Source organism: Anopheles moucheti, chromosome 3, assembly GCF_943734755.1.
Source record: "Anopheles moucheti chromosome 3, idAnoMoucSN_F20_07, whole genome shotgun sequence".
In the NCBI taxonomy this organism is placed as follows: domain Eukaryota; kingdom Metazoa; phylum Arthropoda; class Insecta; order Diptera; family Culicidae; genus Anopheles; species Anopheles moucheti.
Genome location: NC_069141.1, coordinates 62,434,516 through 62,448,297, shown reverse-complemented (window position 1 = coordinate 62,448,297; position 13,782 = coordinate 62,434,516). Strand labels below are relative to the sequence as shown.

General features: G+C 43.0%; 2 protein-coding genes across 2 annotated transcripts; both read left to right on the top strand.

Moving 5' to 3' along the window:
* Positions 1-3,427: 3,427 nt before the first annotated feature.
* LOC128305071 (uncharacterized) lies at positions 3,428-3,874 on the top strand. Its single transcript, XM_053042358.1, has 2 exons — positions 3,428-3,445; positions 3,539-3,874. Exons 1-2 carry the CDS (start codon positions 3,428-3,430, stop codon positions 3,872-3,874), a joined length of 354 nt encoding a protein of 117 aa, XP_052898318.1.
* A 6,741-nt stretch (positions 3,875-10,615) lies between these two features.
* Positions 10,616-13,055, top strand: LOC128304001 (uncharacterized). Its single transcript, XM_053041114.1, has 2 exons — positions 10,616-11,081; positions 11,491-13,055. Exons 1-2 carry the CDS (start codon positions 10,694-10,696, stop codon positions 12,144-12,146), a joined length of 1,044 nt encoding a protein of 347 aa, XP_052897074.1. The 5' UTR covers positions 10,616-10,693; the 3' UTR covers positions 12,147-13,055.
* The last annotated feature ends 727 nt before the right edge of the window (positions 13,056-13,782 follow it).

Below are 13,782 nucleotides of genomic sequence, written 5' to 3'. Positions count from 1 at the left end.
GTACAAATTTTGCACATTTTTGCTCAATACACTATTATCTTCTACCATTTGACATCTCTTGTTTCCTACAGTTTTTCCTTTTTACATTCTATAGTAATGTTTAAAAAATAGTTTAAAAAACTTTTAACAAATGGAACCTCATCCTCGTCGTTAGAAGAACACAAGACTGCTTAACCAATACCATGACGTACTCGTGCAGTGGTAACGACAACATTTTGGAATAATCATCCGACTACATCACAATCCACTTATCGCACTGAAGATCCCGGTGAAACACGCAATTCCAAAACCCATCACTACCGGAGCGACGAGCCGGATTTAATGCACTACTACGCCAACATCACACCGACAACCGGCATCTGTCCGTTCGATTTTCGGCGGCAATAAATTATCCGCCAGAGGTTCTGCTTATCGGTTAGGATCAAAGCATTGGCTGAGAATGCTACACAGCCCCCGTGAGCCATAGTTTCGGTGTTATCCCAAGAGTGCTGGTGAAAGGATCACTTGTCCGATTGCACCACCCATCATCGTCGAGCGGTAGCACTAAAAGCAATACGAACAGCAATCATGTCCTGCAGCGTTGCCCGGCAGTAGAAATCTGCCAGGATTTAATTGATGTAGAAAGTCTCCATCAATCGCCCGTGGTGGAAGAACGAAGGACCCGGGTGGAAGGTGTAATAAATCGTACTCATTACCAGCGGTGTCCATTTAAACTCCGGAATCGTTCGGCCACGGCCGATTGACCAGCAGATTTTGCTCACCCCAGTTTCGTAGAATGCCAAAAACGCTCCATTTCAGCTGTCTCTTGTGCCGTGGAATGCCGTGCCGAACTTGCCGTGCCTGGAAGTGCCGTGCCACCTCGCTCCCAGCCGTACAAAGTGGGCACAGCCAAACGCAAAGTGTCCTTTCTTTATGCTTGCTCCACCACTGTATCGGGACACCTCGTTGCGTGAAGGCATGGTTGCATTTTTCTGTGACACAAATTTTTATTACTGCACCGTAGTTGGGGGTTTCGGTTTTCGCCGAACTCATCACCATTAAGCAGCGAACGAAATGCGGATGCGCGTACGCACGCGGCTGAGAAACAAAAGAATTCAATCAGCGATATGGCGACGAACCCCTTGTTATCCCGCGGTGTGGATATGGGACGGTGCGATTGGGCGCAGGTTTGGGAGAGGACGCGTTGTTACCCGTTATGTGACGTTGTTATTGAGTAAATTAACTAAATTACCTCCCATTCGATGACGGTGATACTGAAGTGCGTGTAATGATACGGTAATGGGAAGAGAATGAATCCCTTGTCAAATAAGGATACGAAGAGGTGAGCAAAGCGAAGGAATCGATTTGTGACCGTTTACTAAAATGCTACCATTATATTGTTAGAACAATCGGAAGCAATTTTATCACATATTGTAGTGGATCAACACAATCAACGGGGAGAGAATTTGAATTGATCAAAAATAAAATATCGTTAATTGTTTCAACAGACTTTAAAAAAACCTTTTCTCAACATCTTCCTAAGGACAAATTAAATATTTGTAAGGAGTTATATGTTATATAACAGTTGTTATAAAAGAGTTTCAAACTCCTGATCTCTTAAATAAAGTACTTTATACGTACGTATCAACATTCCACGTAACACTGAGCAAAATACGATTAATAATTTACTTGTACGACAGACTTTAAAAGTAGTACCTTCATATTTGTACTGATTAATTTGTTACTGCAACAATAAATTGTAATATAATTAATATAAAAATAACATAAAAAATGAACAACATTTTTTTGTTATTTGAAACTAAGAAAAAATCCTATTTCATATTTCACCTTTAGACAAGCTTTTCAAATGCATTACATGCATTTGTTTAAAAAGGATTTAAAATTTTTAAAACGAGAATAAATTATTGGAAACCATTTCCCAAACACCAAAACCACCAAATCATTCAAAATCATCAAAATGATTCGTAAAGCGCTGTTTCACGACACTATCATCTGCCAATCAATGCCAAAGTAATCATTGCCGATTGGAATTCACCGCTGTGTCCGAGAGGACCATCCTCGTTCACGCGGTGTCTCTTTTTTGATTCCGCTTAACTGTTGCTTTGCTACGGCCAGGAAAGCAAAAACGGTATTTCGAACAACAAGCGACCGTTGCACAGGCTGATCGCACCTTTTGGTCGCACAAAAAACCGACTTTGTAGCAAAATTTACGGGCGTAAATGTACTTCACTGAAGCTGGAAAATACAATGCCTCTCCTCCCGTCTCATAAAAGGTGCCGCCCAAAAACGAATCGGTGGCGAGGTATAAACCTTCCACTCCGTAGAAAGCACTACCACGCAACTGCCGGTGAAATAAAGCTCACCGATACGCACCGGGCGCAAGATAAACGGGTAAGTTGACAGCTGAGAGGAGACAACAACGCAGCCAACCGCGAGCAATTTCAATCAGCAGCTCGCCGTAAGGGTTTCCTTTCGAAATAAATTCACACACCAAAAGAAGCAAAAAAAACAACCCATCCTTTTGAACAGGTTCGAAACGTCATTCGACCTACGTAAAGATCTTGCCAAACACTCACAGCACTTGCATCGCTAAAGGTGACCGATCTTTCACCTACGGTGTCGCGACCTGGGCGCGTGCCTTCCTCTCTCTCTCCATCTTTGCTGCCACAGATGAAATCCGATCGCCTATCGGGGCGCTATTGCGACAGCTCAAATCAACGCAGTCGCACGCAACCGCAGATTGATCAGATGCAGTGACAGGTTCGAAAATCCGATCGATTTGAACTGTTGATTGAGTCAAAACAATCACATAGCGAGAAGGGAGAGAAAAACCGCCAAACGTGTTGTTAATTATATAGGAAGGTTTGTGGGTTTGTACGATATCATCTCGTTGGCAGATGGTCTGGGATCTCTTTCCCTCCCATTGCCTATCCGGGTCACGGACGAACACATTAGGGTGTCATTCATCAATCGTCTCGCCTAAGACGGGTCATCTTCGGTGCGATGAGCTGCTAAGAAGCAGCGCTGAGAAAAAACGTCCACGCGCCCGCCTGGGTGGACAGTTTGGACGGCATCGGACAATCGGCAAGGGTCAACACGGAATGCACTTTACGACAAAACCCCATTCGCTGGCAAACACATCAAGGACGCTGCTTCGTTTGAGAGGTTTTAAGTTCACTCCACCACGCGCAGCCGATAATTCCATGGAAATCATTATCGGATTTGGCGATGCGCAAGGGTGAACGGATGGATGGATTTACTGTATCAAAGACGAGAAAAAAAAATAGTGAAACATTCCCTTACTACTGGACCACCAGCACATGTGTGTCCCAGTCTCCCGGGCGCACATGGTCACTATAAAAGCACGCCAATGTTGGCCCTGGCCGACCATTTGGTCCCCAAGCGGTAGATCGAGCGATCGTGCACAATGAAAGCGACAGTGATCGTAAGTTCCCTCCGCACGGAATGTGCCAACCCTGTTGCTATCGTTATCTTTCAAACCAAAAAAACAAAACAAAACAAAAACCCGTTCCCACAGACGCTGCTGCTGGTTATGGTTGCGTTCGGCACGTGCCGGATGGCACCGTTCAAGGGTACGCGCACTTACAACCTCGAAACGGACGCCGATCGGTACGGACGCTACGAGCGAGTGCTGCTCGGTATCAAAACATCCGAAGGACTGCGACTGGATCCGAGCCTGCTGGAAGAGATACGCCAGGTGCTGCTGGAGGAGGAGCGGCAGCATGCAGCATCCGGTCCGGAAGGCACACCGGTCAACGTGCATCTCTACAAACCACTGCAATCGCATCATATCGCGCAATTGCTTTACCGGGCGCGACACAACACATCACCGACATACCGGCGGACACGATAGCACGCAGCAACGTTGCATCAGTATGCACCGGGAATCGGAAAACGTCAACCGGTTAGAGTGCTTATTTGGAGCACCGTGCCTGGAATGATTTAAAATGAGCCAACTGGTGCTAAAGGTAGACAAAGTACAAAATAAATATTTTAGATCCTAAAGTGACAACAGAAAGGAAAACATATAATAACAATAGGTGAACAATGTTGTTCAACTAATCAGTAACGTTTAAATCTTTGTGAAATAAAATATTAGATTTAAAATTAAATTCATGTTTAGCAATGATTTATTTCACATGACCAACAGCATAAAAAACCCTGTAAATGTCTGAAGAACCCTGTTTAATGTATTCCTCCGCTCTTGCACTGACTAAATATTTTAAATAAAGGAACCACGACGAACCTCTTTAACCGTCATATATTCCCACCGAACACAAAAATAAAAAACAAACTTTTCGAAGCTGTCGCCCGAAGTCGCAGTCGAAAGCGCTGCAATCTGCGTCCGCGAAATCCCCGACCCAGTCGCTGCCACTCTTGCCACCGAAACGGGCAGTCTGAAATATGTCGATTGGAATGAAAATTTGCCGCTCCCTGATATCGGTTCTCGGGGGGTGGAGGTTTTCGGACGCGATGCCGATTGTTGCGCGTAATTTAATGATTACAATTACAAATAAATAACGGCAGCTGCTGCTACCCGCGAACGCTGCGAGTCCGTATCTGTGGCTGCTGCACGTGTGCTACCTTCTTTACATTTTATTCCACTGCTGCTGCTACATTTTGTTAGCTTTTATTGTATATCCTCGAGGGAGAGACACTGCGGCATGCCGGACGGTTAGGATGGTGCTGTCTTGCCATGGCAGTGCACCGCCACAGTTTGGCCACGGGCAGGCAGCACGCTATCGGAAACGCGAATTGAAGATCGGCCCCGTGGAAAGATATTGTGCGCATCGTTTATTTCACCCCGATACGCGCATTCTATTCACCAGCCTCCGTTTGGCTGCACTTGTATTTTATCGGTTCGGCGCGCTTTGTAATGGGTTGGCCGACTGCATCCGTACCGGGATAGGATTTCTGCTGGCAGTGGGCCGTTGGCTTCCGTCCTGCGCCCTGCCAGCGATAAAGGAAGCAGTGCGCGCGCATCAGAGAAAACAAATTTGTTGATCATTAATCAGATTCAAACAAGAGTTATTATCAAGACTGCTGTGGAGACGAAATGTGGTGTGTGTGTTTGTTTCGTGCAAATCGAATGCATAAAGTGATCATATGCAAATGTTGGGTTGATATCCTAACTGTGGTCTCGCAGGTTCTGGTAGGTGGGATCTGCGCACAATATCTGAGGCACTTGCAGAAATTTCAACATGAGAAGAAATTACAAAACTTTACTAATTTTGTTGAAAAACTATCAACTACGATAAATTTGTAACAAACCTTAAAATATTTATCCAAATATTTATCATCTATTTAAAATCATAAAATAACCTCAATATTCTTCAATTCACATATCCTAAATATTTAAATCAAATTTTAATTGTAAAGCATACTTCTTTATGTGATTTATTTTTTGTTCTAATAGTTTAATTTTTTTATCCAACGTTTATAATTATTTTTATCCAACGATTATTATTTGAGTACGGCCCTTGGCCGTCATAATGGAAATAAATAAATTTTTAAAAAATATATTATTATTTGAGTACTGCCATAAGCTTACACTTAGTTACGAGGAATATTATTTTATAAAAAGTTTTTAAATTTTCTAAGCTCAATTCCAAGTACAGTCCCAAGAAAAAAATTTATAGTGGACCGCTGTAATCCGCGGAAGATCTCAAATCTTTGCGTTTGTCAAATCCTTTACATGTCATACTTTATACTCAATTACATCATTTATACATAATAGTTTCAATGTGAGCTACCTGATTTTCTCGTAATATATTATGCAATCAGACTACTTTTTCGAAAAAGACATTTAAAAAACCTTAGAAGAAATAATTGCATCGATTTCGATGGCAAATACTTTGATATTTTTGCTTGACTTTTGAACTCAATTCATCCAAATCCACGTATAACATGTGCCATGTATCTCGGGGACTACCTATACTTAAGTTTCTTACACCTTTGTTTTATAATATTACTTGATCAACTCAAAACTCTTTAACACGGACTTGTACAATTTTTTACAATCACCAATACCTTGAGCTAATCATAAAGAGTCATGTCCTGCCGAAAAAAAAGATCTGACTTAAAAAATTCAATTGATTGAATCGATGCCGAAACAAGATGCCACATGTTCCGCCATTGTTCCGGCCCGATCGCTGCTCCTTCAAAAATTTGGTATTGTTATCGGAAGGTACCTCAAAAACCGTACGACGTACTTGCATCAATCGTAGTCCAAAAGGCAAATGGCTCATTTATCATAGCACTATGCATATGCTCCGTCAAACAAGCCCGACTGATGGTACCCCTGCGGTATCAGCCCCAACATCGGCAAGGGGTTTGCGTTCGACAAGTGGTAATGAATCACGCGCGATCTGTCAATTGTCCTGTCAGTGATCGATATCGGCCGGGCGGCCTGGTCTACAGGGAAATAAAAATCGTTGCGAGGATTAAGACTTACTTGTTGGCCAAGTATGGCTCACAAAAAAAAAGACCCCAAATTCGAGGCAGCAGGAAGAAATCGCTCCCGCAGTCCTTGGATTGAGTGTGCTGCGGGTGAAAAGTGCACGCTCGTGCGTTCGATCAAACATGACAATGCAGCAACAACGACGCTGCACCGATCGACATCCTCCCACAGCGGCCACAGTGGGGTGCAGTGAATAATGAGCTTGCTGCCGGATTCAGCCCGGGAATATTGCGGTGACCTGCTTTTTTTTTCGCTGCTGCCAAAGATGAAGTCTTTGCTGCAATCTGGAGGGAGCGATCATTATTTACGCAAGCAAACCCCGTGCAAAGGTGTATGACTGATGACGACCCGAACAGGACATTAATGGGGTGATGCGGGAGTGGAGTGGGGGGGAATGTTCGTCGACGTACGACTCAATTTAGCACACATACCTATATAGAAAAATACAACAAGTAACACTTCGGCTGGTCTTCTGCAGACACTGTTGAATATGCATTTATTTGTTCGACGAAACAAACCAAATTCGACTGTTTGATTCTGCATTTATTTCGGGGTCAGTCTGGCGGTGCAACTGAGCTGGTCAGCTTGGTTGCCAAGCTGTTAACTAGAAGGGAAAGTTAATCACGTTGAGGTCGCCGCACGCTTTGAAACAGATGTTGGACAGCGAATTGAATGCAATCGTTCCGACGCTGAACGCTGACAGTGTTGTCCTATTTCCCGCATTCTTCGTACGCCGGAACAAGTTTACTTTGTCACTTACACGCGAAAATCAGTTTTTATTCCTATTGTTTGGTGGAGGTTGAGCAGTTTTATTTTTTTGCTGTTGCGTTTTTCCATACCCAAACAGGTCATTCGCTACAACTGGATGTTCGATCTGATTGCCCTGAAGGGACATGACGTACAAGGAGACTTGCTTTTCAATGTTGTCTCTTCAATGAATTCCGATTTTTTTTAAACCCATTTGTCATGTCGTTATATATTCAATAAGTTCAATGTTTGTTACATATCAGCATATGAGTTTGATATAATTTCGGGTCTCATTTAGACGCTTGTTTTATTAAACACTTAGGCAATACATAAAATACATAATTTGCAAATTTTCTAAATAAAAGCTTGAACTGCAAAGAGGTATTTTTTCATCATCTGTTGAGATTGCTGTGAAGTACCAAGGGAATTTAAACAGCTCCAATTTAATTATAAGCAAATATATCTTCACAATGCAATAAAAATCCAACCGTGGTCGAAACCCAAAAAACAGATCACGATTTAATGAATGAAAAATATGAACATCGATTTAAATGGACCGATTTGTGTATCGATGGTGTTACAAGTGCATGCAATCAAATAATCTTGCACCTGTATCCCTGTTCCTTTACAAACCTTTTTGATCCAATCAATGGTTTATGTTGGCGATCGAATTTAAACACACTCCAATATGCTTACTTTCAGCCCTTTTTCGTCCGCTTTGCACACGGGAAACCGTTTTGCTTCCACAGTTTAGACGCTGCACAATCAAAGATGTCCGAATCAGCACTCGAATCGCTGGGGCGTGGTTCGGGAGCTGCGAAAAAATCGATTTCCTTTGGGAAAATATATCCGATCTTCACACTTTGCCGGACCGGTGAGCAGCGCAAGAGTGGAATGCTGCCCGAAAGATGCGCATTCTTCAGCAAAACGCCGATCAACCGACAGCGATTAGATGCTACCCGGTTGGGGTAGTGCAGTGCACGCTGATTGCGTTCGGAAGCCGACCGACAACGGGCACTCCGAAACTCCGAAATGGTCATCAACTCCCCCTCGGGCTGATATCATTTATCAATACCCCCCTCTTACCCTGAGGAACTCCCCGACGATGGGGAACGTTTTACCAGCAGCGATCCGATCGTATCGTCCCTGGGCCGGAAATGATCCCGAAGAAGAGTATTTCCTCACAAAAGCACACCGATAAAGGAAAAAGGCAACAGTTGCGCGAACAAGGCGGACAATCACATAATTTATTCCGTTTTAATTGCAACCTGTAAAACTGGCAATGCCCACTGGATAGCAGTGCTAGTGAATGATGTACTCGCAATTAAGTTCTTAACTTGGCTTGCATGCATTTTTGGCGGTTGAGAATTGTGGTCTCCTTTTTAATTCACAACAATGCATCCTGCACAATGTTTGCTTCCATTGCTAACGATGTCACTCTTTGCAGTGGCACAGTTGAGCATCAGAACAGGTCTTCCCTTGGCCAGCTGGCAGGGTACTGCAGGTTGATGCTGTCGAAAAAAGTGCATGATTTGCGATGATTCAGCACAGCCCAGGAGAAATCGCACTAATATGACTTCGGACCCCGAAGGAAAAGGGAACCACCAAATGACGATCACATAAAAACGGAACGATTAACGAGAGGGTGAAGAAAAAGAAATGTTGCTTAGCTCTCTGTTCACCGTACGCCCAACTCTAGCGCTTAATGGTCAGGATATGGCATCAGTTTGCGAGCAGTTCACAAGCATTTCGTCACGAAATAGACCCCGCCAGCACCGGTAGTGTGAATAATGACATGATTAATCGCCACAAATTGCGCCATCCCGGGTACCGCAAACGAGCAGCGAGAAGTAGCCGTTCGTGCGATCCGTGCAGTAGCTGCACCGATTGCCACCGGGATCTCAGCGACGAGATAGCCTCTACCCTCTTAATGGAGTGTGCCGGTGGCAGCTTCGTGATTAGCCTTCCATTCTGGGATACGTCCCGCGGCGATGGTCAAGCTCATAATTTACCGCTAAATAGTAGCGAACGGTTAGAAGCGATTCCAAGCACAGATTTACGTTCGTTTGGTAGTGCTTGATCATTAAAACCCTAAACCAGCACTAATTAACTACTTAGTTTTTATTCATCCAATGCATAAAAATACTGAAAACTTCGTTTTTCATTATTTAAAACTCCATCATTTCGCACCACGTGCGTTATAACAACGTAAAGTTATGAACCAAGCGGCATAAACGCGTGCAGCTTCAAAGTGACAACGACGCGCGCTTGAAGCAACAAGCTGTCACTCGGTGGTGCTTGAGAGCAGCTGTATAAGCGGTGCCGTGTTTGTTTATTGTGAAGAATATTGTATTACGCGCTTTATTTCGAATGGAAAATGCTGTAAAAACACTTCCAAATCAAAACCAATCCATTGTGCATTGAAACCGGTAAGTAAAACAGTAAAAATTAGTGTAAATATAGCGTTTGAGGGTGATAGCGCACAAAGAGAGCAATGACGCTTGGACGCTGCCGTAAACACCGGGCGTTGTGAATATTGGGTTTGCGGCAATAAGTAAAGATCTTTTAAAGCTTTGAAACGATTATAACATCCTTTATTTTACACGACAATAGCGAAATCATTGTTTCTTTCGAGCGATTGTACAGTTTCGTAACGTTTAGCTGCGTCGCTGTTTAAGTGGTACATATCTGTGCATTGCTTTGTTTTTGTTTGCTTCGGAACTGTAGTTCCGGAGCGTGATGCGTTGCATCGGAAACGGGCGGGATTTTTGTTTTAATTGTGTCTTGAAAACATATTCTTCAAACAATGTTAACGTACCAAATATAGAACTGATATCAATCATGAAGTCAAATAGGAAAACTTTTGAGTTACTATGCGTAGCTTTATTTTTCAGATTTTGTTATCAATTCAGAGGTCGTAGTTGCGCGCTGAATAAATGTCTCATTTGAAGCGTCCACTACTTGAATTTGGTTTGGTATGGTTAGTTTAGAATTCTTGCAGGGTGTATAATAAGGTGTATAATTGTATTTATTTGAAGGGATGTCTGCCCTATTTCTACACCCCTCATGTTCTTCGCGATCATATGCGGTAAATTTATTAAACATGCTTCGATTAACATGTATCAAGATCCTTACAGGGACCTGAAACCTGAAATGAATTCGGGTACCTGAGTTATCATGTGAAACTTCAAATAACAAATTACCGAGCTGCTACTAGACAACATTTTGTTTATCTTGTTTTTAAATTATTTATACATTACAAGTAAATCTGGCAATATTTGCATAATTAAGCGTTAATCCGTTTTTTAATTATTTCCTACTAGTTGAGTTCAATCAATACTGCACCCCTACATAAATAGAAATACTTTTGTTTCTTTTGCAGCCTAATTCACATTCAATATTACGAGACGATATCTGAAAGATTGAAATACTTTTCTCAATCACCACTGTGTGGCTGTCCTCAAAATGCCATTTGCAATTATAGAAGCCCGCGAAGAAGATGGAAGCAAGGAACTATGTGTGGTTCCCGAGGGATGGATTTTGGATACCCGTCATAGGGAAACGATCCTCCTGTGGCCCAAGTGTGTCGGGCCAAAAATGTACAAACTGCTAAACGACAGCGACAGTGTCGGCAACACAACATGGCTGAAAATAGATTGTGTTGTGAAAAAGATTAACATTCTTAAACCTTCAGTTGCACACGAACTTATATCGAAAGTGAAAGGAGAATCCACCGTGTCACCGAACATCGCAAGTCCACGATTTCAATTTTCTAAATCACCCAGTCCTCTAGGGGGTGATTTTACTGATTCATTTGTTGAAAATGACACCAGCAGCAAAAGGAATATAAAAGGTAATTCAAATTAGTACAGGCAGTCCCCGAGATACGCTATTATAGCGGATCGTCATAACCAGGGAAAAATCGCGTATCTCTTATTTCCTCCTAAGGCGAATCCTGGTGCAATTTAATTCATACTTTAAAGTTACAGAGTCGATTTCCTGTTCTCTGAACTTTATTTATACAGCAAATCAGGCTACTTTTTGAAAGAATACGTTAACATTAAATAAAAAACAAATGTTTTATGTGACGAAGGAACGTATTTTTCGAAAAAACTGTTCACTTTTTTCCTTAGATTTTGTGCAATAAAATAACTCAGTTGACAAATTTCCAAAAACACGCTTTACTCGGGGACTGCCAGTACTGAACAATGATTTTAAATTTTTCTTTTACATTCGATTGCACACATTTTTCCTTTGTACAGCATCGCCAGTTCCTGCAACATCACTAACAAAGAGAGAATTTAGTACAACTTCACAAACAGGACAAATATCCGAGTTAGCCTTGTTGAACTTTGTCAAAAAGCTTGAAGCAAAAATGGCGGGGTTGGAAGATTTTGTTCGCAAATTGGTTGATAAGCTTCTACGCATCGAAACTATTGCGCAAGTATTACTGCACCGATATGGTATCAAATGCGTTGCATCAACCCCAATGCTTACCGATGTAAATTTCGAACAAATTGCAAGCTTGGAGAGCATGGAAGCTCTCAACGAAAACCTACTCAACGCTGGGTTCCAGGAGCAGATTTACCACTGGCTGGCAAGCAACGTTACGGAGTCGCAGAGCGAAAATCGCATGACGGAGGCAATGGATTTGCTGTTTGACAAAAAGTTTATGACAAAGTGCAGCTGGACGGGTGTCGGCAGAGGTGCCGAAAAGATCCCGATGATGAGAATGGTCAACATCACCAAGCTGTTTCGACGCATCGGCACTAACAATGGGGTGATCGTAAACCAACGGATGGTGATGCTGTTTTTCATGAAAAAGCTGAGGAACGCCGTTAGGAGAAGTGAAATGAAACATTTACGCAGAAGTACGACGCACCATTTCAAGTCCACTAAAGTGAAGAATGAGAACTAAAGCTAAGATGTGTTTTGAGCTGTTTGTTTTGGCTTTGACGATATTCGGTATTATTTTAATATCTTTAAATACTGCACGTAAGCCATGAGAGAGCAAGTCAGCAAAGATTACTAAACGGTGTGCGACAGCAACGACTATTATCTTCCGTTAGTCCAATGTAATGGAACCCGAGCGCGTTTGTAACGATAATTATGATTACAAAAGACAAAAACAAATGTTTTATCCGCTTTACGACATAACGAGAGAGAAAGAAAAGAGATCCGCTTTAGCCATAAACAGTTGCACCTATTAAGGTGGCACTCTGCGAACAAGCCATGCAAGCTTGTAAACGATCAACCATCAGCCACGCAAACGTACACGGGAGATGATGGTCGGTTAGTCCATTTAATAGATGATTTGATTTATAAACGCCCAGCCATTTATTATCGCGCTTGCCGACTGCGACGCTGCGCGGAGCGCACACTGCTAGAAAGGCGGCTGATCAATCTTTGCGACCAGCGGCAAGAACCAACGTCCACGAAGACACTTGACGCGGGCCAACCGTCCGCATCGGCGCGTAATCATGCTGTGGCAGGGAAGGGAAGCAAATAAAATCATAACTCTTTACGCGCGGCCAAGCGTAGAGACAAGGAAAAGGTATAAATTTTCTTTATTAATGCGCTTAATGAGCGACGTGAGGATTATGCCGCCGATTCATGGCGTGGCGTGTGAGAATGAACGTTCGCCGGAGAGCGGGGAAAAAAGGCTTACACTTCGTGTCGCACCCAAACCGCAAGAGGTGCAAAAGACCAGAAGGTAACGAATGGGCGCCTGCAGCGCCAGCTTAGAGAAAGTGTAGGGATTAGTAAATGTGATCAAACTTTAATGTATGGTGCAGTGCGAAGACATTCCCTGCACGTAAATGATCGTTTTAATCGGTCATTACACGTTTGATGATAGCGATTCCGTTTAATAGTAGAGCATTATACTTAGTGCATGATGATTGTCGGGTAAGGTCGTGAAAAGATTCTGACGGCTAATAAATGAAGCAGTAAGTTCCAATAGGTCACATTCAAACATTGCCGACCCAAAAGCATTCCAAAATGTCACGTAAACACTTGACTTTAGGACTAACTTAACCTTGAAGGAACGCTTAAAGCTGGAACTAGACGATAAAGCTTCTCACCCGACGACCCTCCGGATATTCCGATTCGTTCAGTTATTTTCCCATATCCGCTTACACGGCGTCCGCTTATCAATCACTGCGTTTGCTTATTAGTGAGTCGTTAAAACTTACATCATACCACACATAGCCCAGCCTGCAGGAAAGTTCCTCCAGCGATCCACCGAAACGATCGTCAATCATCGCTGGCAACAAAGTAGGGCGGTTAGCAAAATGGTCACGTTCGATCCGTCCGTCCGCTGGAACGGTGTGCCCTGGTAGTCGTCGACAGCGCCTGCTGACGCCGTCTCGCTAATGCGGCTCATTTGTTTGACGATGCATTAATTGGCGATTGCCGGGCGCTCAAGCGACTGATGATGATGATGATGATGATGATGATGCACTTCAACCGTAGATCCTATTATCATCCATCGATCCGGTCGGGTGTTTCTAGCCGTGTTTTTTACCCCCACCCTGAGACAAACGGTACAAACT